Source organism: Mobula birostris, chromosome 31 (assembly GCF_030028105.1).
Source record: "Mobula birostris isolate sMobBir1 chromosome 31, sMobBir1.hap1, whole genome shotgun sequence".
In the NCBI taxonomy this organism is placed as follows: domain Eukaryota; kingdom Metazoa; phylum Chordata; class Chondrichthyes; order Myliobatiformes; family Myliobatidae; genus Mobula; species Mobula birostris.
In genome coordinates this window covers 9,329,178-9,356,592 of record NC_092400.1, presented here as the reverse complement: position 1 = coordinate 9,356,592, position 27,415 = coordinate 9,329,178, and the positions used below count along the sequence as shown (strand labels likewise).

At 41.0% G+C, this 27,415-nt stretch overlaps 2 protein-coding genes across 3 annotated transcripts in view; one reads left to right on the top strand and one right to left on the bottom strand.

The window, feature by feature from the left end:
- spring1 (SREBF pathway regulator in golgi 1) overlaps positions 1–9,921 on the bottom strand; it is a 33,305-nt gene extending 23,384 nt beyond the window's left edge. For both annotated transcript variants that reach the window (XM_072247585.1, XM_072247587.1), the window contains exon 1: positions 9,686–9,921. In XM_072247585.1, the coding sequence (XP_072103686.1) occupies positions 9,686–9,796 (111 nt within the window). In that variant the 5' untranslated portion in view covers positions 9,797–9,921. The remainder of the gene's footprint in view (positions 1–9,685) is intronic.
- Positions 9,922–10,056: 135 nt separating this feature from the next.
- Positions 10,057–27,415, top strand: part of rnft2 (ring finger protein, transmembrane 2) — a 33,578-nt gene continuing 16,219 nt past the window's right edge. The window contains exons 1-6 of the mRNA XM_072247588.1: positions 10,057–10,114; positions 10,500–10,581; positions 13,317–13,795; positions 17,865–17,941; positions 20,434–20,534; positions 27,097–27,250. Coding sequence (XP_072103689.1) covers positions 10,105–10,114; positions 10,500–10,581; positions 13,317–13,795; positions 17,865–17,941; positions 20,434–20,534; positions 27,097–27,250 — 903 coding nt within the window. The 5' untranslated portion in view covers positions 10,057–10,104. The remainder of the gene's footprint in view (positions 10,115–10,499; positions 10,582–13,316; positions 13,796–17,864; positions 17,942–20,433; positions 20,535–27,096; positions 27,251–27,415) is intronic.

The window sequence follows — 27,415 nt, the reverse complement described above, 5'->3', positions numbered from 1 at the left end:
CTGGACCCTGGGAGGCAACATTTCCCTCTACGACTGAATCCTTGACAACCTGAGCAACAGACCTCAATCAGTAAGGATGGGCAGTTACATCTCTGCCAGGGTTATTTTAAACTCTGCTGCCCCCCAAGTTTGTGTCCTCCCTGACCTACTCTTCTCCCTGTACACTGGTGACTCTTTCTGCTCTAACTCCATCTACAACTTTGCAGATATCACTGTCATGGGCCATATCTCGAGTAATGATGAGTCAGAGTACAGGAAGGAGATAAAGAGTTTAGTGACATGGTGTCATGACAACAGCCTTTCCCTCAATGTCAACAAAAGAGCTTGTCATTGACTTCAGGAAGAGGGGTGATGCACATGCATCTGTTTACATTAAAGTTGAGAGGGTTGAGATCTTTAAGTTCCTAGGAGTAAACATCACTAATACCCTGTCCTGTCAAACTAATTGGCGCTATGGCCAAGAAAGCTCACCGACAACTCTACCTTCTCAGGAGGCTGAAAAAATCTGGCATGTCCCTGTCAACCCTCACCAATTTTTACTGATGCACCATAGAAAGCATCTTATCAGGATGCACAATAGCTTGGTATAGCAACTGCTCTGCATGAGACCACAAGAAACTGCAGAGTAGTGAACACTGCTCACATAACAGAAACTAGCCGCCTTTTCACGGACTCTATCTATACTTCTTGCTGCCTCAGTAAAGCAACCAACATAATTATATGGCAGTTAGAAATTGGAAATTATAGGCCAGTTAGTCTGACCAGTGGTTGGGAAGATGTTGGAGTTAAGGATGAGGTCTCAGGGTTCTTGGAGACACATGATAAAATAGGCCATAGTCCGCATGGTTTCCTTAAGGGAAACTCCTACCTAACAAATCTGTTGGAATTCTTTGAGAAAATAACAAGCAGGATAGATAAAAGAGAATCAGTGGATGTTGTGTGCTTAGATTTTCAGAAAGACTTTGACAAGGTGCCACACATGAGGATGGTTAACAAGTTCATTGGGAAGATAATAGCATAGATAGAGCATTGGCTCATTGGCAAGAGGCAAAGAGTGGGAATAAAGGGAGCCTTTTCTGGTAGGCTGCTGCTGATTAGTGGTGTCCCACAGGAGTCTCTGTTGGGACTGCTTCTTTTTACATTATCTGCCAATGATTTGGATGACTGAACTGATGGCTTTGTGACCAAGTTTGTGAACTTACAAATGAGCTAAGTGGTGGCAGAAGGAATACAGTGTTAGGAAGTGTAAGATCATGCACTTTGGTAGAATAAATAAAAGCACAGACCATTTTCTAAATGGAAAGAAAATTCAAAGGTCTGAGGTGCAAAGGGACTTGAGAGTCCTCGTGCACGATTCCATAAAGGTTCATTTTCAGATTGAATTGGTGGTGGGAAAGGCAAATGCAATATTAGCATTCATTTCAAGAGGACCAGAATGTAAAAGCAAGGACATAATATTGAGGCTTCACTTGGGAGTACCATGAGCAGTTTTGAGCCCCTTACCTAAGAAAGGATATGTTGACATTAGAGTCAAATGAGGTTCACAAAAATGATTCCTGGGCTGAAAGGCTTGTCATATGAGGAGCCTTTGACAACTCTGGGACTGTACTCACTGGAATTCAGAAGAATGAAGGGGGATCTCTTTGAAACCTACCGAATGTTGAAAAGCCTCAATAGAATGGATATAGAGAGGATATTTCCTATGGTGGGGGAATCTAGGACCAGAGGGTACAATCTCAGAATGGAAGCACGTCCATTTAAATTAGAGATGAGGAGGATCTTCTTTAGCCAGAGAGTAGTGAATCTGTGGAATGTTGCCACAGGTGCCTGTAGAGGCTAAGTCATTGGGTATATTTAAGGCAGAGGCTGATAGATTCTTGATTAGTCAGGGCATGAAGGGTTACGGGGAGAAGGCAGGAGATTGGGGCTGAGAGGGAAATGGATCAGAACATGACGAAGTGTCAGAGCAGATGGGCTAAATGGCCTAATTCTGCTCCTATATCTTATGGTCTTATAATCAACAATTACACCCACCCTTGGCATACACTCTTCTGCCCTCCTCCATGGGGCAGGAGAATCTAAAGCCTGAAAGCGTGTAACCACGAGGCTCAAGAATAGTTTCTAGCCTGCTGTTGTAAGACTACTAATTGGTGCCCTAGTACAAAAAGATGGACTCTTGACCTTACTATCTACCTCATTATGATCTTGCACCTTACTGTTTACCTACGCTGCACTTTCTCTGTAGCTGTTACACTTTATTTTGCATTGTTATTGTTCTACCCTGGTCTAAATCAATACACTTTGGAATGATTTGACCCACGTGAACAGTGTGCAAAACAAGCTTTTCACTGTATCTCTGAACGTGCGAAAATAATAAACCAATTCCAATTCTATCCTGCCCTCACCAACCCTCTTGGCACAATGTCTATTGCCCTGCCCTTGTCAATCACTCTATTACCTCTCTCCCTGCAATACAAATCTAAAAACCTCTTTTTCAGACTACGTTGGAGGAATCTTGCATACATTCTGACTTTCTTTCTCCCTCTCTCACAATAGAGCTGGGATGTCTTGATTTTTTTTTGTTCCATTAATGTTCTCTCACACATCTCTCAAATCCCCTTGGCTTCCAAAATATCTCTTCCTCTTGAATACATTCAACACCTGATCCTCCACAAGTTTCAACAGCAAAAAGTTGGAATGGACTACAACAGCTCGAGTGAAGAAAGCCTTACTATCTCCGTTCGAAATCATTTAATCTTTATCTTCAGCACTCTGTACTCTCTCTCTCCCCCCTCTCTCATTTCACCTACAATACACAGGATACATACATATATATATCTTCCGCTCCACTGCACTTGGAATTGTTGGAATCAATGACGAGATAAGATTCAATAAATTTAAATTCCTTTAAATTATTATTCCTTTAAATTTATTTGAAAGAAATGTTATACCTTCAGATAACATTGGCCTCAAACAATTTATAAGACACATCTCAGCTGACTCAGAAAAACCACAAGAAAAAGTCATGACATTTGCAGGCTGCTTTTTCAGTATACAAGAGATGTGAAAATCAGTATTTTACAATTATCTCAGGGAGATAGAAAAAGTGGTAAAAAATGTCAACAAAGCTCAAAATAAACAAGTGCAGCTGTCAGCTAGTCTATACCTTAAGGGTATCCAGCTATGAAATCAGATCATGAATGATCCAATCTTCATCACCGCTCTTTTCCGTTTTCTCCCTAGACCCCCCCTACTCCCTTGTAATGTAATTACTTGTCAACTACCTCTTCAATATATTCAATAGTCCACCTCCACAGCCCTCTGGAGTGAAGAATTCCAAAGAATCATAGTCCTCAGAGAAGTCCTCTTCACCCCATCTGAAATGGGCAATCTCTTCTTCTGAATCTATGCTCGCTGGCTGTAGATACCCCCACTGGGGAAACATCCGCTCAGGATATATCCTGCCAGGATCTTGCGTGTGTAAATAAGGTTACCTTTGATTCTTCAATACTCCAATATAGGCCTAACCTGATCAAACTTTTTATTTTTTATTTAGAAAGCACGGTAACAGCCCTTTCTAGTCCATAAGCCCATGCCACCCAATTACACCCAAGTGACCAACTCCACTACTAATCTGTATGTCAAAGTTGCTGGTAAACGCAGCAGGCCAGGCAGCATCTATTGGAAGAGTTTCAGTCGACGTTTCGGGCCGAGACCCTTCGTCAGGACCGGGTCTCGGCCTGAAACGTCGACTTAAACTCTTCCAATAGATGCTGCCTGGCCTGCTGCATTTACCAGCAACTTTGATGTGTGTTGCTTGAATTTCCAGCATCTGCAGGATTCCTGTTGTTACTAATCTGTATGTCTTTGGAATGCAGCAGGAAACTGGAGCACCCACAGGAGACACATGCAGTCACGGGGAGGACGTATCTACTGCTCTCGCAGTGTGGATATATAAAGCTACGCAGTGAGTTAAACACTTTCTCAAAAATTGCCCAAGACAGAGTCTTCATTCAGGGTTTTAAATGAGATCTTACTTGGGAAAAGATATTGCTGCTTCAAGGGCAAATAAAGAACAGGTGGAGATGGATGCTTTTCCACCATGTGCCTCAAAACGAAATCCAAATTAACCCTCGCAGGAAATGATATGAAAAGCAGCTTACAAACAGGAAGTGATGCTCATACAAAACTAACTGTACCCCTAAAGGCCAGAACACTCCCAGCCTGGCATCCATAGGATGTCAAACTTAACTACTGAAACTAAAAGTCAAATGATCTTTTCATTAAATCTTTCGTAAAAGGATAGACTCAGAGACTGGCCTTGAAATTGTCTCACTGCACTGTTCTCACTTCAAAAATGTTGTCCTTGATGATGTTCCTGGTTAGGGATCAGCAAGAAATGCTGGGCCAGTTAATCATGAGAAGAGGGTGAACTGATTAACTTGAAGCCCTCTTGTGGCATGATCAGCCAGGTTGAGATCATTAAAAACAAACTTCCATTGGTTCTTCTGGGTTGTAGGAGTGGAATTGTTGTGTAAGTTCTTGGAAGCTTCAAATATTTAAGATCCTGAAGGGAAGAACACCACTATTACCACTGCTCATTTTTCTCTTTATTGAGTGGGACATCACACCCACAAGTGTCTGAAGTCAACTCTCTTGACATGAAGCATCCCTGGATACTGACGGGAGAAGCAAATGCAAGGTCACTGTTGATAGCACACCATGATGTCTAAAGGGTATTTTGGAATCAGCGACCTGGAAAGTAAGGGTGTTGATAATGAGGACTCACCCAACGTCCTAACAACACTGCGTAAGGGGGAGGTCCTGTCCAAGATCAATAATCTGTGGACCTTTGGTCAGATCTTCAGATGGGAAACGTTGCATGACCTCAGCACTGTTGGAAGCGATCAGATGCAGTCCGAGATTAGACTGCACCAACAAGTCTTGCACTGCTTTCAGCACACTGGCTGCTCTTTCTGCCCTAGAAAATGACTTAAGACCATCAGCCACATAAAAATGTCTCTCTATGTGTCTACATGTTTCAGAGATCCGAATTCCTTCTCTCCATCAATAGCTATCCTCCTAAGGCCATTGATTGCCACAGCTGGCGAAGGGCAGTTAACAAGTACACCAACTCTCATATGGTACTCCAGAATCTTGTTGTCCAGTTGATGGTCACAAAACCACAAGAATCTGAGGTCATCTCGATGATCCTCTCTCATTAGGAAGTTGTGGAACATTTGTTCAATATCTGCCATCCCTGCGACAGACTCAGTTCTGAAAAGCATGAGGACCCCCGAGCAGACTATTATTTAAGTCTGGACCTGGCAAGCACACATTGTTCAGTGATACACCTTTAAGCTGTGCATTTGAATCAAAGACAATTCGTATTTGTGCAGGTTTTGGGGGTGGTATACATCGAAGTTGGGCAAATACCAGTCTTCTTTGCTGGGATCTAATGGAGGCGCTAACTCAGCAAGATTGTTCCTGAAGGGTCTCTCCATGAATTCTGTATCATGGCCCTTCATTTCGAGTTTCCTTCTCAATGTGCGACTGAGGGACAAGTCCACTGAGGGCCAGCTCTCTGCTATTTGGTAGGAGTTGTCGTGGCGAGCAAAAAGGAAGGTGAGCTGCCCAACTGTTTGACTCATCTTTAATGAACTCTCTGTTCATGATTTGAAGGAAGACCTCATCTTCAACGGAAGGTGCTAGCTTATAGACATCTTCCAAGTGACAGGAGCCCAGCTTGCCTAACTCTGGTTGAGCAGAGGTAAGTCTGTGTGGGATTTAGTTTGCTTCCCTATAATCTCATTCATATAATTTCTATTCTCATAGCGTCTGAGATAGCTTGGGCGCCAGCTCTCCAGGACATTAGTGTTAAATGTGCTGACACTAGGTTGATGAACGCTATCAAGGCAGAATTCACTGACTATGGCTCAACCCAGGTCAAGTCATTGGGCATAACATTGCGCTGTTCACATATCTTACATGCACAGATGGTGTCTCTGCGAAATAACTGGAGAATCTCAGCAGACGAATCAATGGGGGATCATGTCAGCTAAGGCCTTAAGGTGTGAATGAGCACATGCAGTTGAGAACAGGATTTTCCTTGGAACCTTTCCCACATACCTCTGTGCAAGAGGAAGTGGCTACATCTGATGGATGCTCAGCTGGCTCCCCTCCATGCTCTGCTGCAATTGTGCTGGAACCAGTAGTAGCCCAAGGTGCTGGCCCTGAATGGGGTGCACCCAGTGCAGTTTAGGATAACTTTACAGTGCTTTGCTGTTGGAGCACATTTGAAACATATTGAGTGCTCTTTTAGAACACGTCGTCGATATGCAAACAGATTTTTTCTTAATCCTCCACATTTCTTGAAGGGGTGAGATTTCTTGTAGACTAGACACTGTCCATTGGGGTTCATGATAAGAGTCTGCTACTTCAGTTTTGTTGACTGTGATAGGGGTTTTGGTTTTCCATGCAGGTGATGGAGACATCTCTTTGGTTAACTTATTACCAGAAGTTGAGACCATACTGTAAAACTAGGGTCATTTTGCATTTCTGCGTGACAGCAGGCAAATTCCACAAAGAATGAAAACTGTGGATAGTTGGCATGAGGCTTCATTTTAGACTTGAAACCTTTAGTTATCCACTGTTCTTGCATGGTGTTTGGTATTTTCTCCACTATCAGGTTTATTCCTCTTGCTGTATCCACGAAACTCAGACCTGGTAGGTGACCCTTGTTTTTTGTGGCTTGCAGTTCCGACAACTGATCTGCAAGCTCCAGTAGCTTCCAGGTACATTGTGTGAGAGCTTTGGAAAGTTATCAAGTCTGCTGAGGAGAGATTCTTTGATTGGCTCTGGAGAGCCACAGCACTTGTCCAGTCTCTGCCACGGAAGTTGTAACCCCGCAACTGGATTATTAATGTGAAGTGCCCTAACAGGTACATGTTGCAGTGACTCCCCATCAAGTCTCTTACAGATCTTCGCTAGGTTCGAGACTTAGACCTTCCACAGCATTGTGAAAGTTTGCCTTCGAAGACAGATAACTGGCAGATTGGTTGTTGAACACTTTTGGTCCTGCTGTGACTAGGTCTCAGCGAGCAAGATACCCAGAATGAGGGCATCATGGAGACTGGTTTGTGAAAAGTGTGTCCTGGATTAGATGGATGTTCAGTCTGTCCGTGTCTGTGCAAATGAAGTTTGTATCGGTAGCAACTCTTGACTAAGGTTTTGCTCTGACGAAACTGCAAAGGGGGCGTTGTGGGTCTTGTTGCTGTAGACCTTGACTGTCAATACCTGGCCTATGTGAAAGGTATGTTGTCTGTGTGGTGTGGACAGCTTCTCCTTGTGGAGCTGCAGCACTGTCTTTTTCATCGCCAAAATGTGTTAGGCCATATTATTTAGTAAGCTGCACTGGCTGTCGTGATTGATTCTTGTTGTAGACCCACCACTGTCTAAGTCAGCTGTTACTTCATATACCTTTGTCCCTTCACTTTCTTCTGAGCACACTTAATGTAGCCTCCACATGTGCTCTCACCATGTCTATACATGCTGCTCTCATTCTTGCCGCTTCAGCTTCGGCCCGAGCTCGTGCTGCGGCTATGCTAATCGGGGATTCCCTCCAGTTTCACAATGACACAATCGATACGCCAAATTCTGACCTCACTTCTAGGCCACGGCGATTGATGTTGCTCAGGTTGGAGGCTGACATTATTGACATTGGTGTTCAGATGCCTCTCCAATCCATGGACAATGCCTTTGAAGACGAGTTATCTTTTCACACCACTGTCCTCACAGTGCAGATATACAAAGCTATGCAGTGAGTTAAACACCTTCCCAAAAATCACCTGAGATGGAAGCTTCCATCTGGGTTTTGAATGAGATCTTGTGAAAAGATATTGCTGTTTCACAGGGAAATAAAGAGTGGATAGAGTTGGATGTCTTTCCATCATGTGTTTCGAAATGAAACCCAGATTAACCCACACAGGAAATGATATAATAAAACAGTTTACATAAAGGAAATGGTTCATACAAAACAAACTGGATACAAAATGAACTACAGTTGAGTCCTAGCACCCCGTTGGATACCAATTGTCAACTATGCTCTCATCCTTCATCCACCTGTTGTTAAAAATCACAAAGACACCATGCAAAATTGTTAAACACAATTTCCCTTTCATAAAATCATGTTAACTTCTTGACTGTTTTGAACTTTTCTGAACATCCTGGTGTTCCTTCCATAATAATGAATTTCAAAATGTTCCCAAAGATCAATATAAAGCTAACTCACTACACCTCCTGCTTTCAGTCTCTCTTCCTTCTAGATTAGTGATGTTACAATTTGTGGTTTTCCAACCCTGTGCAAAATGCTGCAGAATCCAGGGAATTTTGGTGGAGTACAACCAATATATCCACTATCTTGCAGCCACTTCCTTTGAGACACAATGGAGAAACCTGTTAGCCTGTGTACCCATTAGTTTTTGTTTCAACACCTCAGGCTCCAGAAACAGATCGAGTAATCATTCTGAAGTTCCATTCACCTATCCCACATAATGGCGATGAGCTAGATCAAAAAGAGTTATTGTCTTACTATCATTATTGTGATTACATACTAAAGCATTTCAGTGCCAGTTGATTCTTATCTCCCATAAAATGAATAAATGATAATAATAACAATAATAAAATGCCCAAGAGAAACCAAGAAGTCTCAGGGTAGGGATTTGGAACCAGAATGATGAGAGCAGAGTGAGGTAGGCACTTGTGGGCACTTACAGCTCAGATCCAGGGACACGTCTAACCCGTCTCAGAATAGCAAGTTCCAGACAGATTGACCAAGGCAAAGGGTCTGGATCTCAGGATGGATCAGAAGAGTGGTGTCACACATCTCTCGATGGATGGGGAAGGGGATCGGTGGGGGGGGGGGGTTGGGCTCACACATCTCTCGATGGACAGGGAAGGGGATCAGAGGTAGTGTTACCCGTCTCTTGAAGGATAGGGAAGGGGATTGGAGGTGGGCTCATCCATCTCTCAATGGATGAGAAAGGGGATGGGGGGAGTGTCATCCATCTCTCGACGGACGGGGAAGGGTTTTGGGGATAGTGTCACCCATTTCTCGATGGATGGCAAAGGGGATCAGAGGTGGTGTCACCCATTTCTTGATGGATGGCAAAGGAGATCGGAAGTGGCGTCACCCATCTCTTGACGGATGGGGATGGTGTCACCCATTTCTCAATGGATGGCTAAGGGATCAGAGGTGGTGTCACCCATCTCTCAATGGATGGGGAAGGGGATGGGGGGAGGGATGGTGACACCCATCTCTCGATGGATGGGGAGGGAATACGGGGATGGTATCAACCATCTCTCAATGGATGGGATAGGAGATCAGGGATGGTGTCATCCATTTCTCGATGGATGGGGAAAACATTCGGGGGTGGTATCAGTCATCTCTCAATGGATGGGGAAGAGGATCGGGCTGGTGTCACCCATTTCTCGATGGATGGGGAGGAGATTCGGGGGTGGTATCAGTCATCTCTGAATGGATGGGGTGGAGGATCGGGGTGGTATCAGCCATCTCTTAATGGATACGGTGGAGGATCGGCGGTGGTGTCACCCATCTCTCGATGGATGGAGAAGAGGATCGGGCTGGTGTCACCCATTTCTCGATGGATGGGGACATTGTTCTCACCTGTCTCAAGGTGCTGCGCAGGAAATAGATGAGCGAAAGGCCGAAGACCACGGCAAGGACCCAGCGCTTCCTCAGCACCTTGCGCCACACCATAGAAATGCAGTGCACCATCAGGCCGGCGGTTCACCCAAATCCCCGACTTGTACTACCGGCCCGAATCCATGGCGTCCGCCGTCAGCGCGCTGCGATTCTCCGCCGCCCCAACGCCGCGCTCCCGGCTCCGGTAGGAAAACAACAGCGAACCCAAAGGAAGCTCCGCCCCGGAGCTGCCGCCGGATTGGATCACTCGCTCCGATTCCGCAAATTCCGCACGTTGACTGGTGGGCGCGGCTGCCAATTCTCCGCGTTCGGCGATGACGCTAGACAGGCGAAAGGTCAAAGGGCAAATAACAAAGGCTGGGTGACTGCTGCAGTCCGGAATGAATGGGGGTGAGATTACACAGTACTCGGGGGTCTTAATGTTCAGCTGTGTGGTGAACAATGCAACTAAAACATAGCAACCCTCTTCATATCCTACAACAACCCAAAGTGATCAGCATAGAATATTATTACTTTTACAGGGCGTCACCGCTCATGCTGTGAAAATGTGTAATCCAATATTACAGGCTGCAGATTAATGTTGTATTCCAACATAATATTACGTGTACCTCAAGCAGATGATAAAATATTTTAATATGACGTTATATGTGAAATATAATTTCTAGAACTGCTCAATTTACTCTGTGGCATGTACAAAATGAATGTTCATTGGATCTGTTTTTCCAAAATTTATTTTACCATCTACGTCAGTAAAACAACTTTCCATTCCGTTTAGATTTTTTTTTCCAATTTACGACGGACTGGAAGAAGATGCAGAGAAGGCATAGTAGTAATGCGGATAACATTCCACCAGAGAGGTAAGGGTGCCGTTATTTGATTAGAAATAAGTGGATGGGGAAGGCCAAGGGTCAGCCTTGGCAAAGAAATATTTAATAAGTGCAAACGTTGGTACATTGCAAATGTGAGTAGTTAATTTTAATTATTTTACAATGGGTAGAAAGTGGATTTCTTCCATAATCCAGCTGATTATTAGACATGGTCATTAAATAAATTATGGTTTAATGTAGTTCACTCTTTCCTTAAGAAAATATTGTAATCTTAGGGTAAGGTCTAGAAGATCAACAAGTATTATATCCTGACTTTTGAAGTTATGGTTTCTCTTTAATTCAGAACCTCTTTTGTTTTAAATTTCTTATATTTTGTATTAGCCTGCTCAAATTTTGCGTGTCTTAAGTACAACTAAAGAGATCTAAGTTTTGTAACAGTGTGAATTTGTTTATTTCTTCCACCAATTATCCTATAGTTTCTGAATACTGCCATATTTGTACGTATGCATTAATTATTCGATCGTTCGTCCGTTGAATTCAAAGATGACCATGGTATCACAGGTTGGTTTGAATTCTGTGAACACGTGAATGGCTGCTGAAGACAGATTGTGCTTTGAACCGCCTGTGGCAGACTGAACAGGAGATCTTGCTTTGAGTTGCATGATTACCAATGGACGTGCTGCTGCTGTGAGGTTATCGTTGCTTTCGCTTCTGTTCTGCCTTGGTTCATAAACTATATTGACAATGGATGGGGCTTCGAAAGGTGGGAAAATAAAGAGTCATGTTCTCCTGGTACTCTACATCATACTGAAATGCTTCAAGGTTGACCTAGTGAGCCCTTGAAATGTTTCTTCTGTTCTTGGTGGGGAATATTTCTGTCCTTCGTTGTCTGCCATGTATAGATTCTGTTTGCAGTTACTCATCTGATATCCTCATCTCATCAGTGTGTAAACCTGTCTATGATTTAGCATCAATATGCAGGACTTCTCATGCCATCTTTTACCTGTCTGCTTCCTCTGACTGCTTATGTGAAACTGATTCAGCCTGACACCATCGTTGCCTAGAAATTGGATTTCACCTTTCAAACACAGCTACGTAGAGTGCTAGCACCTACCTGGATCTCCTGCAGAGAATTAGTGAAATTTGGCTAAAAAAGAACATTAAAAGCAGCGCTCTGACATTTTGCATTGTCTCACGCTGAAAGGAGGTGTCTGGTTCCCATTGAGCACCACATGAAGAGCTTGCAAAGACCTCTTCATTGTTGTGCCCTGGGAAGTAAGCCATAGTTACCGTATTCTTCCCCTGTCTCTACAAGCTAAAGTGACTGGAAAGGCTCTCTGCGGTGAGGAAATATGAGGAGGAAGGGGGTAATACACTCTCCTATTTGTCTCTGCATCCTCAAACAATAGTCTGGCCTAAGCAAGGCACACACAGCGCTGGAGGAACTCGACAGGTCAGGCAGCATCAATGGAAAAGAGTGAACAGTCAATGTTTCAGACTGAGAGGGAAGGGGGGAGGTGCCTGAATTAAACTGTGGGGGGAAGAGGGGAAGAGGGTGGCTAGATGGGTGGGAAAGGTCAAGGGCCGGAGATGAAAGAATCATGATAGGAGAGGAGAGCAGACAGTAGGAGAAAGGGAAGAATGAGGGGACCCAGTGGGAAGTGATAGGCGGGTGAGAAGAGGTAAAAGGTCAGAGTGGGGAATAGAGGAGGCCAGGGGGGTGCGGGTGGGGTAGTTATTCAGCAGAAGGACAAATTGAAATTCATGCCACCAGATTGGAGGGTATCCAGACGGAATATAAGGTGTTCCATCCGGGTGAGTGACCTCATCTTGGCACGAGAGGAGGCCATGGAATGATACTTTGGAATTGAAATGGGTATTAAAAAGTTTGGCCACTGGAAAGTCCTGCTTGTGACAGATGGTGCGGACGTGCTTGATGAAGCAGTCCCCTGATAATCTATCCTGATCACTTCCTGTGCTGTGTATAACCGCATGCAAGTTGTTATCTGGCTGATCAAGAGGCCAGTGAACTGATCTTCCACATGGAGACTGCATTTAACAAAGGGAGCGCCAGTGAATCATTTTCTTCACGTTGACTGTTACAAACCAGCTGGCAAATGGCTGTATGCAAAACATCAGTGACAAGTAACAGCTTATCCTAAATCCCTGTGCGATGGAGTCCTTATCTTGTGTCATTGATAAAGATTGATTTTGACCAAAACCTCCCAATTACTGACAACAATGGAGGAAACATATATCATTGGGTAAATCAATAGTGAATCTCAAGCGTGCTAAGTTGAGGGTTTAGACCAGAGGTTCTCAACCTTTTTTATGTCATGGACCCCTGTTATTAACCGAGGGGTTCCATGGACCCAAAAGTTGGGAGCCCCTGGCTAACTTTCTGAGAGAAGCTAACTCAATCTATGCTGGACAAGTCTTTATGTGTAATTTGACATTTTAAAAAGAAATTGAATGGGTCCAATTTCTAGGCTGGTTTCACATGCATACATCAGGACAGACAGCACAGTGGCTTCCTAGACCTTCGTTTTCAGTTGTTAGATATCCCTGCACTCCGACATAATTGCATGTTGACTGCCAAAGGCCACACTTATTTCGGTAATTCTGCTGTTGATTTCCTTCTCAATGTGAATTGCGTGTGACAGTTTACCGATGGCAAAACCTTGGCAGATGATATATCCAATTATGTTATGTTTAAGTTTTTAATTACAACACTGTTTGTGAGTTCTTTTTATTTTCTCTTTTAGGTCAAGGAGTCAGACAGTTGGTTCAGAGAACAGTGTGGATGAGAATGGTGTTTTTGAAGGGCTCAAACCTGAAAGCCCATCCCCTCAGCAAATGTTTTCTGGTTTGACAAGCCTGCAGTCAGGCCCAATCAATGCCGCGTCATTCCAGTCTGGCCTAGTTCTGGGGTCATCACTCAGCGCCTCAGTTGGAACTGGAGATGTCTTTATTCAGATGACCCCACAGGAAGAGGGAGGCATTCGCACAGAGAACATGCAGAACCATCACCGCCATCGGCATCATCACTACCACCACAGCCACCATCGTTCATCCTTGTTGCACGTTTCTGGTGATCGCCATGGAAATATGGAAGATGGCGGTGATGACCCGGGAACGCCCGCCCCAGCACTGTCAGAGCTCAAGGCTGCAATTGCCTGGCTTCAAAAGGGCCTTCCCTTTATCTTGATATTACTGGCAAAAGTTTGCTTTCAACATAAACTTGGTATGAGCATTTGGATGCTTTTCAAACTTCTGTTAACAACAGATCGCTAAGCTATAAATTCTGTGTTGATCGTTACTGGTTATTTATTACACTGTGGAAAAATTTGCGGTTAGCCCTTAATTGCCCACAGCAAATACTTGGAAGCTTCCATGCTTAGATCAAGTAATTGAGTCCATGGGACATCAGTTCTGCTTATATTCAAAAGTTTGAAGTAAATTTATTATCAAACCATGTAGATGTTACCATATACTACTTTGAAATTTATTTTCTTGCAGGCATTTACAGGAAAAAGAATGAAGTACAATAGAATTTTCATGAAAAACTATACATAAAGACTAGCAAGCAATTTGTAAAAGACGACGATGTGTACTTAAGAACATTAGATTTACATACATCCTTATTATGCTAACTAATAGAACAATCACAGCAAAGGAGTTTGCCCAAGCCCTTCAGAGTGCGTCTTTCAAACCCAATTTTTTAAATAGATTTTGATGTGCTTTAATGTAAATACTTTTCTGCTATTCTGAGAACTCAGTCTGTCTAGGTACTTTAGAGGGGTTGTGTTGTGGAGGGAAAGGTGTTCTGGTTAATTCAACCTTTTGAAAATAGCAGGACACTTCATACATGTCACTTACTTACTTATTGAGATACAGTGCAGAAAAGACCCATATCTGAACCTAATCACGGGACAATTTACAATGACTAATGAAACTACCAACCATATGCCTTTGGACTGTGGGAAGAAACCGAAGCACGTGGAGGAAATCCACATGGTCTTGTGGAGAACTCATTACAGGCAGTGGTGGGAATTGAACCCCTGTCCCCTGTATTGTAAAGTGTTGTCCTAACCACCATGCTACCGTGCTGCAAATGGTTGATTTTTTTTTTGGTGCTTTTGTGCTGGCCGCAGGTCCTTTCAGATTTGATGAACAAGTACTTTAGGATTTCTGCCCATAGTCTCCAGACTCTTACTTTTGATCATGGCTTGAAATTTTATTTCAATGGAGATGTGTATTGCATTGAATAATATTTTGATACTAAATATTGTGGAGTGAGATATCTAGATTAAGTCGTACAGCCAAAAACAGGACTTTTGATCTGTTGTGTTCATGTTAAGTATCTAGTACCTATTTAAGGTAATCCTATATTAATCCAATTTTATCCACATTTTCACCACATCAGATGACATCAGATTTTATCATATACCTGTACTAGGGGTAATTGGCCGACCCACACATATCCTTGGGAAATGGGAAGAAACTAGGGCATCTGGAGGAAATAAACATGCATAGTCATAAGTACATACAAACTCTACACAGACTGCACTGGAGGTCAGGATTGAGTGCAGGTTATGGGAGCTGGGAGGCAGTGGTTCTTCCAGCTTCACACATAGTTATATGTGTTCTGGTTTTCCAGTTATTAGAGGATTTTTCTGTAGTGGATCTACCTCTCTGAACTTGCCACGGTGCCTCGCTACTTGCAGTAAGCTGGTCTGGATGTGGAGGATAAATGAAGCTTGCCCTGTGTCCTGAGAGTACTGCAAAGTGGAGAACATAGTGAGTGGGTTGCATCACCTTGTCCTGGCCTTTTCGAGTCATACAGCATGGAAACAGAGACCCTTTGGACCATCATATCCATGCTAACCTTTTCAATGATCTGTCCAAGACCCACTTACCCACACTTGGTCCATAACCTTCCATGCCTTGTTGATTCAAATGCTTCTCGAGATGCACCTTTCAATCAGAGTACCTGCCTTCGCCACCTCCTCAGCCAGAATGTTCCAGATTCTAGGCACTCTCTGTGTGGGGGAGGGGGGAAATCCTCAACAGCTCCTCTCTGAACGTCCCACCTCTCTTTTTATTATCTATGGTCTCTTGTATTAGACAGCCCCACCATAGGAGAAAAGTTCTTTCTATATACTCTATCTGTCCCCCTTTTGATACCTCACTGCTGCCAAAGGCCGATAAACTTTTCTTAAATGTCTGATAACCAGAAACTTTTAAAAACAATTCAACTAGATTTAAATGTAAATAACTATAATGAAAAACACTTTAATGTCTTAGAAATTAATTAAAATTTTGATATTCCATTAAGATTACTATAAATTTCAAGTAAGGTCAATTGTACCTTTAATTTGCATGGGGTTGTGCTAATTATGTCAGCTATGGCTGGGATAAAGCTAATGGACCAGACCATCGCTTAACTCAGAACATCAGTGCTGTGCAAGGCTGTGATTTCTGCGTAATCATACAATCAATGTGAAGTTGTGAAAGTCAGAAATGAGGATCAAATTGACTATTATAAAGGAAATAGCTGGTGATTCTCTGTAGAATCACTGGCCACAGAAGAGCATAATACTTCACTATATCACTGCTTGAAGCAAAACATAGGCGTTTTATGTTCCACTCCTCCATTTGTAACATTCAAATCGGTTCTGCTTGCAACCTGACACATTGTAGTGGGTGGCATGCTTGTAATTACTGGCATTACATACAGTAGTTTCTCATAAAGAAATAGGATCTTCAGTCTATGCTATCCACACTGACTATCAAGCACCTCTCCCTATCAATCCTATCCTAGCTCTTGAGTTATAGCTTTCTATATCTTGGCTTTTCAAGCCACTTCTTCAACGTTGTGAGAGGACCTTCCGCCACATTCCAAACGCCCCAGTAATAAAGTTCCTTTCTTAAATGCCCTCTTGTATTCACCGTTAATCTGTGCCCTCTAGTTTCAGACATATCTACTATGATCATGTTTCGTACTATCTGTTCTCATACTTTCCTGTACTTCTCGCGGGTAACTCCTCAGCCTCCTCTGTTCCGAGGAGAATTATCTTTCCTCCCATCACTGAAAACTTCTTTGGCAGGCAACAATCTGGTGACTTCCCAGAACCCTCTCCAGAGCAATCTCATAATGTGATGGCCTGACCAATATTCCAGCTGTCATCTTACCGATTTTTTTTTATATCAAGCTCACTTTGTTTGTTCCCATCTCACAGGTTAACAAAATAGAAACAAAGAATAACCAACCTCCTTGCAAAATCACTTTCCTTTCCCCGAAGGACTAATTTGAGTTTACTATTTCAGCATCCAGTGAGGTTAGGCATTCCTTTTAACTGGGATGGCACGGTAGTGTAGCAGTTTGCACAACACTTTACAGCACCAGCCGTTAAGATTGGGGTTCAATTCCCGAGTTAGCATGTTCACCCTGTGACCACATGGGTTGCAACTGGGTGTTCCCACATTCAAGAAGGCACACAGTTAGTTGCAGGCTGCCAAACACAATCTTTGCTTATTTGATTTGATGCAAACAACCTATTTCACTATGCTTCAATGTGACTGTGACAAATAACGCTAATCTTTATTTTAAATCTTTAAATAGCATGTAAAATATAAGATTGGCTCACTGTAATGGAAGGTTATTGACTGGAAGGGTTAACTTTCTTGTTCATTAGTTATTGTCTGTCAAATATTTCCAGCATTTTCTTTCTTTATCAGGATTGCTTTGGTTGTGACGTTTCTAATGAAACTATCTTTCGAACTGGCTTTAGTTGCATTATAATCGGAAAGCTGCACAGATATTCAAAAACATGTCATTTGAAGCTCAGAGATTTCCCATAATTTGTCATGATATGTATTATTCAGGTCATGACATTAATCAATTGAGCAACTGTCACTTCAGCAACTGGTTCTGGCAATTCAGTATTACCATCACTTTGTAGCAATGTTTGGGAATGTTCCCAGTAATATCAATTATAAGTAATCTACAACTGTCCTTCGAGTGAGATGATCATTATCCTGATTAGGAGGCATGTGCGTTTTGCCTTTGTAAAGATATTGCCAAGTATCACACCTGGGGCTAAACAATGCTCAGAATATTCTGAATTCAGTGGATAGGTAACTGATTCTTATTTGTTTGAGACTTGTGGTAACAATGGAACTGGGCTTTACTTGTTAATTCAGTTATTTATGAAGGTTATACATTGGAAGATTGGAGAGGGGCGATACCCTCAAACATTTTCAAATCTTGAAGCTACATACAACATTTTTTTTGTTTGCATTCAATACAGGAATTGCTGTGTGCATTGGAATGGCTAGTACTTTTGCTTATGCAAATTTAATGGTTAAACACCAAGTTTCATTAAGGGTAAGTATTCCATATTCAATAGCAGCATCTTTTCTTTGCACCCTTCCGTAAGATACTGTTTTTTAAAAAAAAACACATAAGTGTTTTTTATTTCCTTTTAGTTCACTCATTGTCCTTTGTGCTGTGTTGTTCTACATTGAAGAGATAAAGAGCATAGATTGCCCTTTATTCGTTCCTTGGACCCTTAACGTACTTTAGTATCAAGTAAAAATGAGGATGTAATTGTTAACACAAAACATTCTACAGATGCCGGAAATCCAGTGTAACACATAGAAAATGCTGGAGGAACTCAGCAGGTCAGGCAGCATCTGTAGAAAGGAATAGAGTTGACGTTTTGGGCCAAGGCACTTCATCAGGCCCTGAATAAAGGCCTTGGCCCAAAATGTCAACTCTTTATTCCTTTCAATAGATGCTGCCAGACCTGCTGAGTTCCTCTGAAGTAATTATAAAGTTATCTCTTGTGCTGCTCTACACTTTAAGGTTTCTCATATAAGTTGCTTAATTAAATTCCGTAATTTTTACAGAAGTAGAGTATAGTGAGATATACTGTGAATCTGAGTAACCTGGATGTGAATACACTGCCACTCTTTACTATGTGCACTTGAAAAAACTGCATTAGATTCAACTTCTATCCTTTATAACTTATTACCAGATTGTCATTGTATTTATTATTTGACTGCAGCTAAATTTTGACTTTTTATTTTGCCTGGGGTAAGGTTGCATTAAGACTAGTTTCCTTTCAGTCACATACCCAAATTGCAGTCCTTATGTGAGCCAAGGTGGTAGGTCTTGACAAGCTGTTCATCTTTCAGAAAGCACAACAACTGAGCCTGCTCTGCTTTCGATCAACATCCACACAAGCAGTTTCCAGCAGGACCACTGGATAGCTATCAAGAGTGGGAACCTTGCCTATTTTTCCTCTCATTTGTAGTTCCCTATAGCCACACTGCATGATATCAACTAATTTGGCACAGACAGGGTTTGTGTCTAATCACATAGGTTATTACAGTTCACATTCTGCTCACAGATCTGAGTTCTAACGTTTTGCAGAGGCAGAAAATTGATCATTTCACAGTGTCACTTTCTGTTAATCTTTATTGATTTATTAATTTAGAACCTGATGGTAATTTGAAACTAATGATGAATCCCCTAACGAATGACATTATACATAACACATCATAAAAACTGAGGTTCCCCTAAGTGCTATTCTGATTTTTTTAAAAGGGGTAAAATACAACAATATTGCTTTATGTTGTCTTACGAAAGTAGAAAATACAGTGCATTTTGCAGTGAAGCAATCTTGCTTTCCATGTTGACATCACTCTTATTCAGCACTTTTTCCTCAATGACCTCACTGTATTTTAATTCTTCTTAAGTAATTCTACGTATATAAAATAGAATGTCATTCAGTGTTTTTGCCATGTTGCACTAATCATCTATTGCACTTACCAATTAATCTAAAGAGCTGACTAACGATGTTAAAAAGATTGCTTGACTGCTACTCTACTCCTGAGTCCACTTCTGCCTTTCTGACCACAGAAGTGGTGCATCCAACTTAACTTAGTTACAATTAAAACCCTTAGTTGTACCATTAGCAGCACAATGTTCTGGAATACAATGCAAAATCATCTGGCCTTCTGACCTGCACACGCCAAGTTTGTTAAATCTGAACCTGCCCCACATCACAACCTGTCTTGGTTTCCTGTTAACCCACATGGCACAGTTGCGTGACAGCAAGTCAGGATTCAATTCCTGCTGGTCTCTGTGAGGAGTTTGTACTTTCTCCCCGTGGCCATGTGGGTTTCCTCCAGGTGCTCCAGCTTCCTCCCACGTTCCAAAGATGTATTGATTAGGTTTCGTAAGTTGTGGGTATCCTATGTTGGCACCAGAAGCACTGTGACGTTTACAGGCTGCCCCCAGCACATCCCTATTGACACAAATGACACCCTTCACTGCATTTTTGGATATTTTGATGTGCATGTGACAAGTGAAGCAAATCTCAAGTCTTACATTTGTTTTGAATTCTTCAGATTTATACAGAAATCTCACCTCATATTTAAATCCTTCCTCTGCATTATTCCTTCAACTTCAACAACCTCCTCAATTCCTGATTTCCATCCACATCTTCCACCTCATCGTTATCCTGTGCTTAACTTAACTTCAGCCACCCGCGTTCCATGTCTCGCATCTCCTTTGTAAACCCTGTTTCTCTCTACCCTCTACTTCACACTTAAGACCGCCCTGCATCATTGACAAAGCCACCTAAGCTTTAGCCCAATGTATAATTTTTGCTGATGGCTTTTTTTAATGCTATTTAAATGCAAATTCAGTTTTACACTGTGCCAAATGTGATTTATGTAAATATTTCTTGGAAACCTGCGAAAGTGTTTTTTTAAAAAAGGGTCCTTGGAGAGAAAAAATAATAGCCTGGAGGCCTTTTTAATAAAAAACATCAGTGTTTTAATAGTACACTTATATTTTTATTCTAACAGGAAAAAAGATCGGTACTTACAAACCTCTGGATATTGGTTTTCCTCACAGGGAACACAATGTTTTTGTATTATACCTTCAGTGCTCAAGAGCTTTATAAGAGGTAAGATGCTTTTAAGTGTTATTGGTTTCTGTAAAATGCTGTTTATAAAAGTGCATTATTTTGAAGCTTATTGGTTGCCCGCTTGTGCTTGGTAGGCCTTGTTTCTAACAGTTAATTTTGAAGGGTCGGATTGCACCTGTAGGCCTGACATTTATTGTCCATCCATAGATATCCTGAAAAGACGATAATGATTCTTGCTTATGATTCACCTATAGTACTTGATAGAGCTGAATAGTTTACGAGGCCACCTCCCAGGGCAGCCATGTTGAATAGTGTAGGAATGGTGTGTAAATTTTCCTAAAGTAACTAATCTACTGAGCTTAATGTACTCCGAAGCATAAATGCTTTGCTTGCAGTTTTGAATTCTGCATCATTGCAAACAGGGGCAGGAGTATTGATCCACTTTCAATAACTGTTTATCCATTTATCAAAATGTAAATTCATAATTCATTAGATAGAATAGATAAATACAGAGGAGGTACTGACAGCTAAAACAGTGATGGTCATCCCATCAAGACGCAATGCCTTGTCCATACTACTAAAGAAGTAAATGTGAAGATAGACATTTCACCAGACCTCATTGCACATAGGAGGACCAGGGGATTTTAAATGCCACATTATTGTTTAGAAACAAGGGGTTGGATAAGCTTGGCAGCTCTTTGCCAGTCAGTATAAGATCAGTGGTGGGAGACTTTTAATATGTTAATTGGTACTTGGTAAAATATAGGTTAATTTATAAAACAATACAGACTTGTTAAAGCAAGTTGCGTTTGACAAACTTAAAAAAGCCCTTAGAGGTAAAAGAAAGAAAAAGTGGAGATAGTGGCTGTTGTGTATTCAAACAATCCAACAGTATTAGATAGATTTGTTGGTAAAATAGAAGCCTGTGGAATGAAATGGACTGAGAGACAGAAACAGAGCTGTAGGAAGTGGCTGTTTTTGTAGTGGAGAGACCTACATATTGATGTTGTCAGTATTCAGGTGACACCGCTGCTCTTTTAGCTATTATTTAATGACTTAGACATTCCTCTGTGTGCAGCACATAAGTTTAACATTTGCAGATAAAAGACTACAGTAAACAGTAAGAAGCAGGAATCAAAAGACATAGGACCTTCCAACGTTGAGAAGTGCCAGATGTTTCCAGCTGATTGGGAGAAACGAGACGAGGCAAATATCAGCAACATAGTACAGTATTAAGGACATGACCAAAGCTGTTCAAGTGTTCAGAATGCAAATGGAGTTGTATGTGAGTGCTTGAAGTGACATGACTTTCAGAAGGCTGTTGTAAAGGACTAGGGTAACCTTGACTCGTATGCTTACAAGTGGTGGTCTAGAGTGCAGACGCAAGCAATTTATACTGATGCTTTATACTATAAAAGTTAAATCATACCTTTAATTTTGTATCACTTTATGACCTTCGTATAGGTGTCAGATTATAATAAAATGTATCAGAGAGGAAAACTAGCAATATTGGAATGGTTCTCTTTAAGCCAGACAAACGATGCAAGATTTGATAAGTGTTTAAAATCATGATAGAGTAAATAAGAAAGTACTGTTTATGATGGCAGAGAATTGACAAAAAAAAAACAGAAGTTACTATAATTAGGAATGAACCCCACCAGTGCAGTGAAAGAAAAAAATTCCATGAAAACTCCCTCCCTATTCCTCTTGCACTATTTATTTTTGTTGTCACTTGTAGTGATTTGTTAAACCTGCCATAAAGCAACAAACTTCACGGCCAACGTCAGTGAAAATAAATCTGATTCTGAGTCTGATTCTGATGGAATGGAAATGTTTGAGGACAGTAGAAAAAGGAAGAGGCCTATTAGTCAGCAACTACAGGCTAGTCCAGTCAGTTCAACCTCGATGGTGAGAATGCTTTTGGAAGCATTGATCCGAGACTGGATTAACAGTCATCTAGATAAAAATGGATAAAATATGACAAGTCATCACAGAATGGCAGACCATGTTTAATCAATTTGATTGAATTTTTTAAATGAGATAACAGAGTTAATGAGGCTATGCAGTCAATGTGGTGTCCAGAAGACTTTTTGGTGTAACAGGCTTATCGGTAAATTTGAAGCACTTGTCTTAAAGTGGACATTGATAACATGGGTAAAAAATGGCTAAGTAATTGATAACAAAAGGTCATGATGATTAGTTATTTTTCGGACTCGATGAAAGTGAACAGTGACATTTCCCAGGGATTGGTGTTGAGGCAATTGCTTTTACTTAATCCACATTAATGACTTAAACCTGGAGAATTTCTAAATTTCTAGATGACACAAAACTTGACAGTATTGTCAGCTGCAAAGGGGATGATGATAGATTACAGCAGGTTAATGGAATGGACAGGCAAATGTAGATGAAGTTTTTTGTGGATAAATGCGAGGTAATGCATTTTGGTTGGATGAATGAGGAGAGACAATATAGAATAAAGGTTGCGATAGAGATACAGGAGCAGGGAGACCAAGAGAGATAGATGCATAATCACTGAAAATGCAGGGCTGGTTGAGAAAGTGTTTAATATGGTTTCATGATTTTGAGCTTTTCAACTGAGGCATTGAGCTGTAAAAACAGGGAAGTATGCTTCATGAAAGACTGGTTCAGCATGAACTGAAGTACTGTGTTCAGTCTATTTGCCATGTGAAAGTGCTAGAGAGTTAGTCCAGAAATATTTACGACAATGATTCCTGAGATAAAGGATCATGGATAAAAAGGTATTGGGCTGAATGGCCTAATTCTGCTCCTGTATCTTAGATTAGAGAGACAGGGCCTAGTTTCTTGAGAGAAGAAGAGGCTGAGGAGAAATTTGATCATTCTTATTATTGTTAAATGATAAGTGGTATGAACAGAGTGGATATTGAGAGGTTATTTCCTTTGATGGACCAGTTATGGATTAGAAGACATGGATACAAAATAAAGGGATAGAAAATTAATAATAACGTAAGGAAAAATTTGCTTATGCAGCGTGTGTTTGTAACTTGAATGCACTCTTTGCCAATGTGGTGGAAACAGATTCTATTTGACTTTACGGAGTCTAATGGATAGTGAGGAAAAAATTGCAGGTTTACAGAGGAAGGGCTAGAGGGTGGACCTATTGCATTTAGAGCAGGGCTTCTCTACATTTTTTAAGCGGTAGGCCCCTATCATTAACCGAGGGGTCCGTGGACTCCGGGTTAGGAACCCCTGTAGGTCAATTGTGGCCAAATGGGACTACCTTAGGGGGACACCTTGGTTGTCAAGGACTGTTGAGCTGAAGAGCCTGTTTCTATACTGTATTACTTCATGACCATGAGTCGCACTAGCAGAGAGATAGTACAGATATAAAGGGACAAGTGGCCTCCTCCCATGCTATGCCATTCTAATTCTGTGAAATTGGATAGTTTTCTCATCGCTGGTTCTGTCATACTTGCCGAAATGACTGCCCTTGTTCTACAGTTACAGACAAAACTATTGGACAGTTTTATATCATTTCCCTTTGTGTCACTGCCTTCACCATCGATAATTGGACCCACTCCTTGTTCCAGAAGCATGCGAGGGAGAAACTCTCACTCTTGCTTTACAGAATCAGGTTTATTATCACCGGCATGTGACGTGAAATTTGTTAAGTTAGCAGCAACAATTCAATGCAATACATAATATAGAAGAGGAGAAAAATAATAAATAAAATAAAAATAATAATAAATAAATAAATTACAGTATACGTATATTGAATAGATTTAAAAATGCAAAAAAGCAGAAATGCTGTATATTAAAAAAGTGAGGTAGTGTCCATTTAGGAATCAGATGGCAGAGGGGAAGAAGCTGTTCCTGAATCGCTGAGTGTGTGCCTTCAGGCTTCTGTACCTCCTACCTGATCGTAACACTGAAGAAAAGGCATGCCCTGGGTGCTGGAGGTCCTTAATAATTGGAGCTGACTAGATTTACAACCCTCTGCAGCTCCTTTCGGTCCTGTGCGGTAGCTCCCCCATACCACACAGTGATGCAGCCTGTCAGAATGCTCTCTACGGTACATCTATAGGAGTTTTTGAGTGTATTAGTAGGAATATTATTTACACAACGTTGTTGTAGCCAAGTCTGGAGCAAAACCGGTTATTGTATACGTGCAAACCAAGAGCCTTAAGTGAAATGAAGATAAGTAGTCTTAACTGAGATGAGACCAAGTGCAAATGAAAAATCTATGTGCATTTAGAGTTTATAGAGAATAGTTGATAAGAGAATTGGTAATATTTAGAACACCTACTTTGCCTTTTAGTAATAACAAAAGCAATTAAAATATTCAGGTATAAAAATAGGAATATGAAACCTACCTAGTTATGTCACTATTACATTCCTTCGTATCAAGGATCATGTATTGATCACAGTACAAACCTTTGCTAATTCCTTTCTTTGAATTATCTTTTCATGCAATTATTTTCAATTTTATTTTGTCCTGCATGGTTTGCAAGATGTCATTTGCTTTAACATTGATTTCTTTATAGGTTTCATTTGTAACAGTCAGATTTTTGAACAGTAGTTGAGGCAAGTGTTGTGTTAATCTGAATCTCTCATGCAATGTGAGTATTCAATTTTGTTTTCATATTTTGATTCTTCACTGATATCTTTCTTTTTAACTGCTCTATTGTAATGGCTAAATGCAGACCTAATTTACATCACAATTTTTTTGACTATCAAGGAAACATTTCTCATGTCCAACTAATTGGTGAACAGCCGGCACGCTATATTTCATTTTATAGTTTTGATATAGTGCCAGTGATCAAAAGAGATTTTCTTTAATACAAAATTTTCCTATTGGGAGATGCGTCAAGGACAGGAAGTCTTATCATTGAAGCCAAAATACTATCACCCTGTTTACCCTTATTACTTTCTCATTGGTGTTTCCAATTTGTGAGCCTTCTGGTTTGTACCCTGAAGCATTTCATACAATAGTATGAACAGATGCCAAAATCAGGACAATGACTAAAAGCTTGGCAAAATGCATGGATACTGAGAAGAATTGTAAAGGATGGCAACTGTTTATAGGTTGAAGGGGACTTTCTAAGGAGCTAGGATGATGCCAGACGAAGTTTCTCTCAGTTTGCAAATTTGAAGGGATAATGGAGCACATGAAGGCTAAAGGGAAAGAATCAAGTTTTTTTTTCAGGAGCGGCAGACCAATATATTCGTAGTGTTATAGTAGAGGAACTAAATCTGGGGACATTTATGGAGCTAGAGTAACTAGCTCATGAGCACGTTGAAGAAGAACTTACTTGTTTTGAGGGGCACAGAATCAATGTGTAGATGAATTCTTGGAAAATAGTCACAGGTTAACATGTGTGGAACTACATTTCTCTTGTTGAATTTAGATTATGGTTAATAATCTACTAATCTAGAGTATGGTCAGAAAGCATAGAGGTAGAAGGGTTGAAGCAAAGGAGTAGAAACACAAATACTCTGGAGGAAAGTGGATTTGGAAGTTCAAAGAGCCAATAAAGGATAAAAACTGTAGGGGTTTATTAATTACTTTGTAGTTTTTACACATGGCTGGAGAAAGAAATGGCAAAGTTTTCAGCCGTTACTTAAAGGAAGTTTGATGATGATATCTGACAGTCAGCCTTGCAAAGCAGCAGTTTCCAGAGTTGAACTGGAATAACATCAGCAAAGTTGTAAAAGCTGATGTGATTTTTGGGTAAGAAAATCAAGGAGAGAACTCTGGGCAACTCCAAGTGACTGTGCACAATATGAAGGGAGGCCGCCTATGGCTGCACTTGGATTGATTGGCATGGAATCCAGAGGAGATATTACGAGGTCTAATAATTCATAAAGGCATGACAAGAAAAGATAGATGTCCCAAAGAGGCGTAAATCATCATGAGTGATGAGAGCGTCATTTGTGATTTTGGTCAGGGCTATCTCAGTATCGTGAGTGAAAGCCTTTGGCTACAGGGAAACGGAGTACTGATATTCAAAATGATGGAAAAAAATAAGAATGAATGCAAATTTGTAGGAATATGGTTTCAAATTTGATGTGATCTCAATGCCACATCAGTACATACCAATGTAGGTCAGGGAGACGAAATACTGAGCAATCTTATCTCAGTTATTTTTTTTAAAAGAAGTTCTGTCTTATATGTATTCCAATTGTGCTTTTTAAGTTCTTGCCCTATACCGAAAATGACAGTCTTCCTCTGTGGTATTGTAAATGCTTGAAAACGGGATATCCCAAAATGTAGTGGGGTGTCTCCAGAATCTTTCAATATGCTCTCATTTGGTGAGACATGTCTTGTGTCAGCACCAGTGGTTTTTGGGGGTGGGGGATTCCCTGCTGAACTATCCTCTCAATGGCAGATTGAGGGTGTTATTTTACATTAAAAATATGCTGCTCTTCCTTCCTCCCCTTTCAATTTTTATTATTCACTCGAACTATCAATGCACAAATTGTTGCACTGAATATATCCTATAAGTTTACTTGTTACCTATGCCTTTTGTTGCTAAATTATCCACATTATTAGGCATAATGGTATTTGCATACGTACTCCAAATATTTTATGTGTGCCCCTGTGCTTTGTTTCTGTTCACAGCTTGATATTTCTGAAGACTAGTGTGGAAAGCATGGATTTCTTTGATTTGCTTTGGATTGCAGGAATCACAGACTTTGTCCTGAAGTACATCACAATTGGTTTCAAGTGTTTGATCCTCATTCTGCCCAGAATTATCTTAGCTTTCAAGTCGAGGGTATGTTCGTCCCACTTTCTGTTCATTCCTGTACGAAGGTTATTCTCTTATCAGTGATGCTTTAATCTTATACATTTCTAATTCAATTTTTAAAGTTCTCATTTCCAAAGAATAGGTTAAAAGAAGTTTGTGTTATGTTAATTGAATAGAGAAACTTCCCATGTT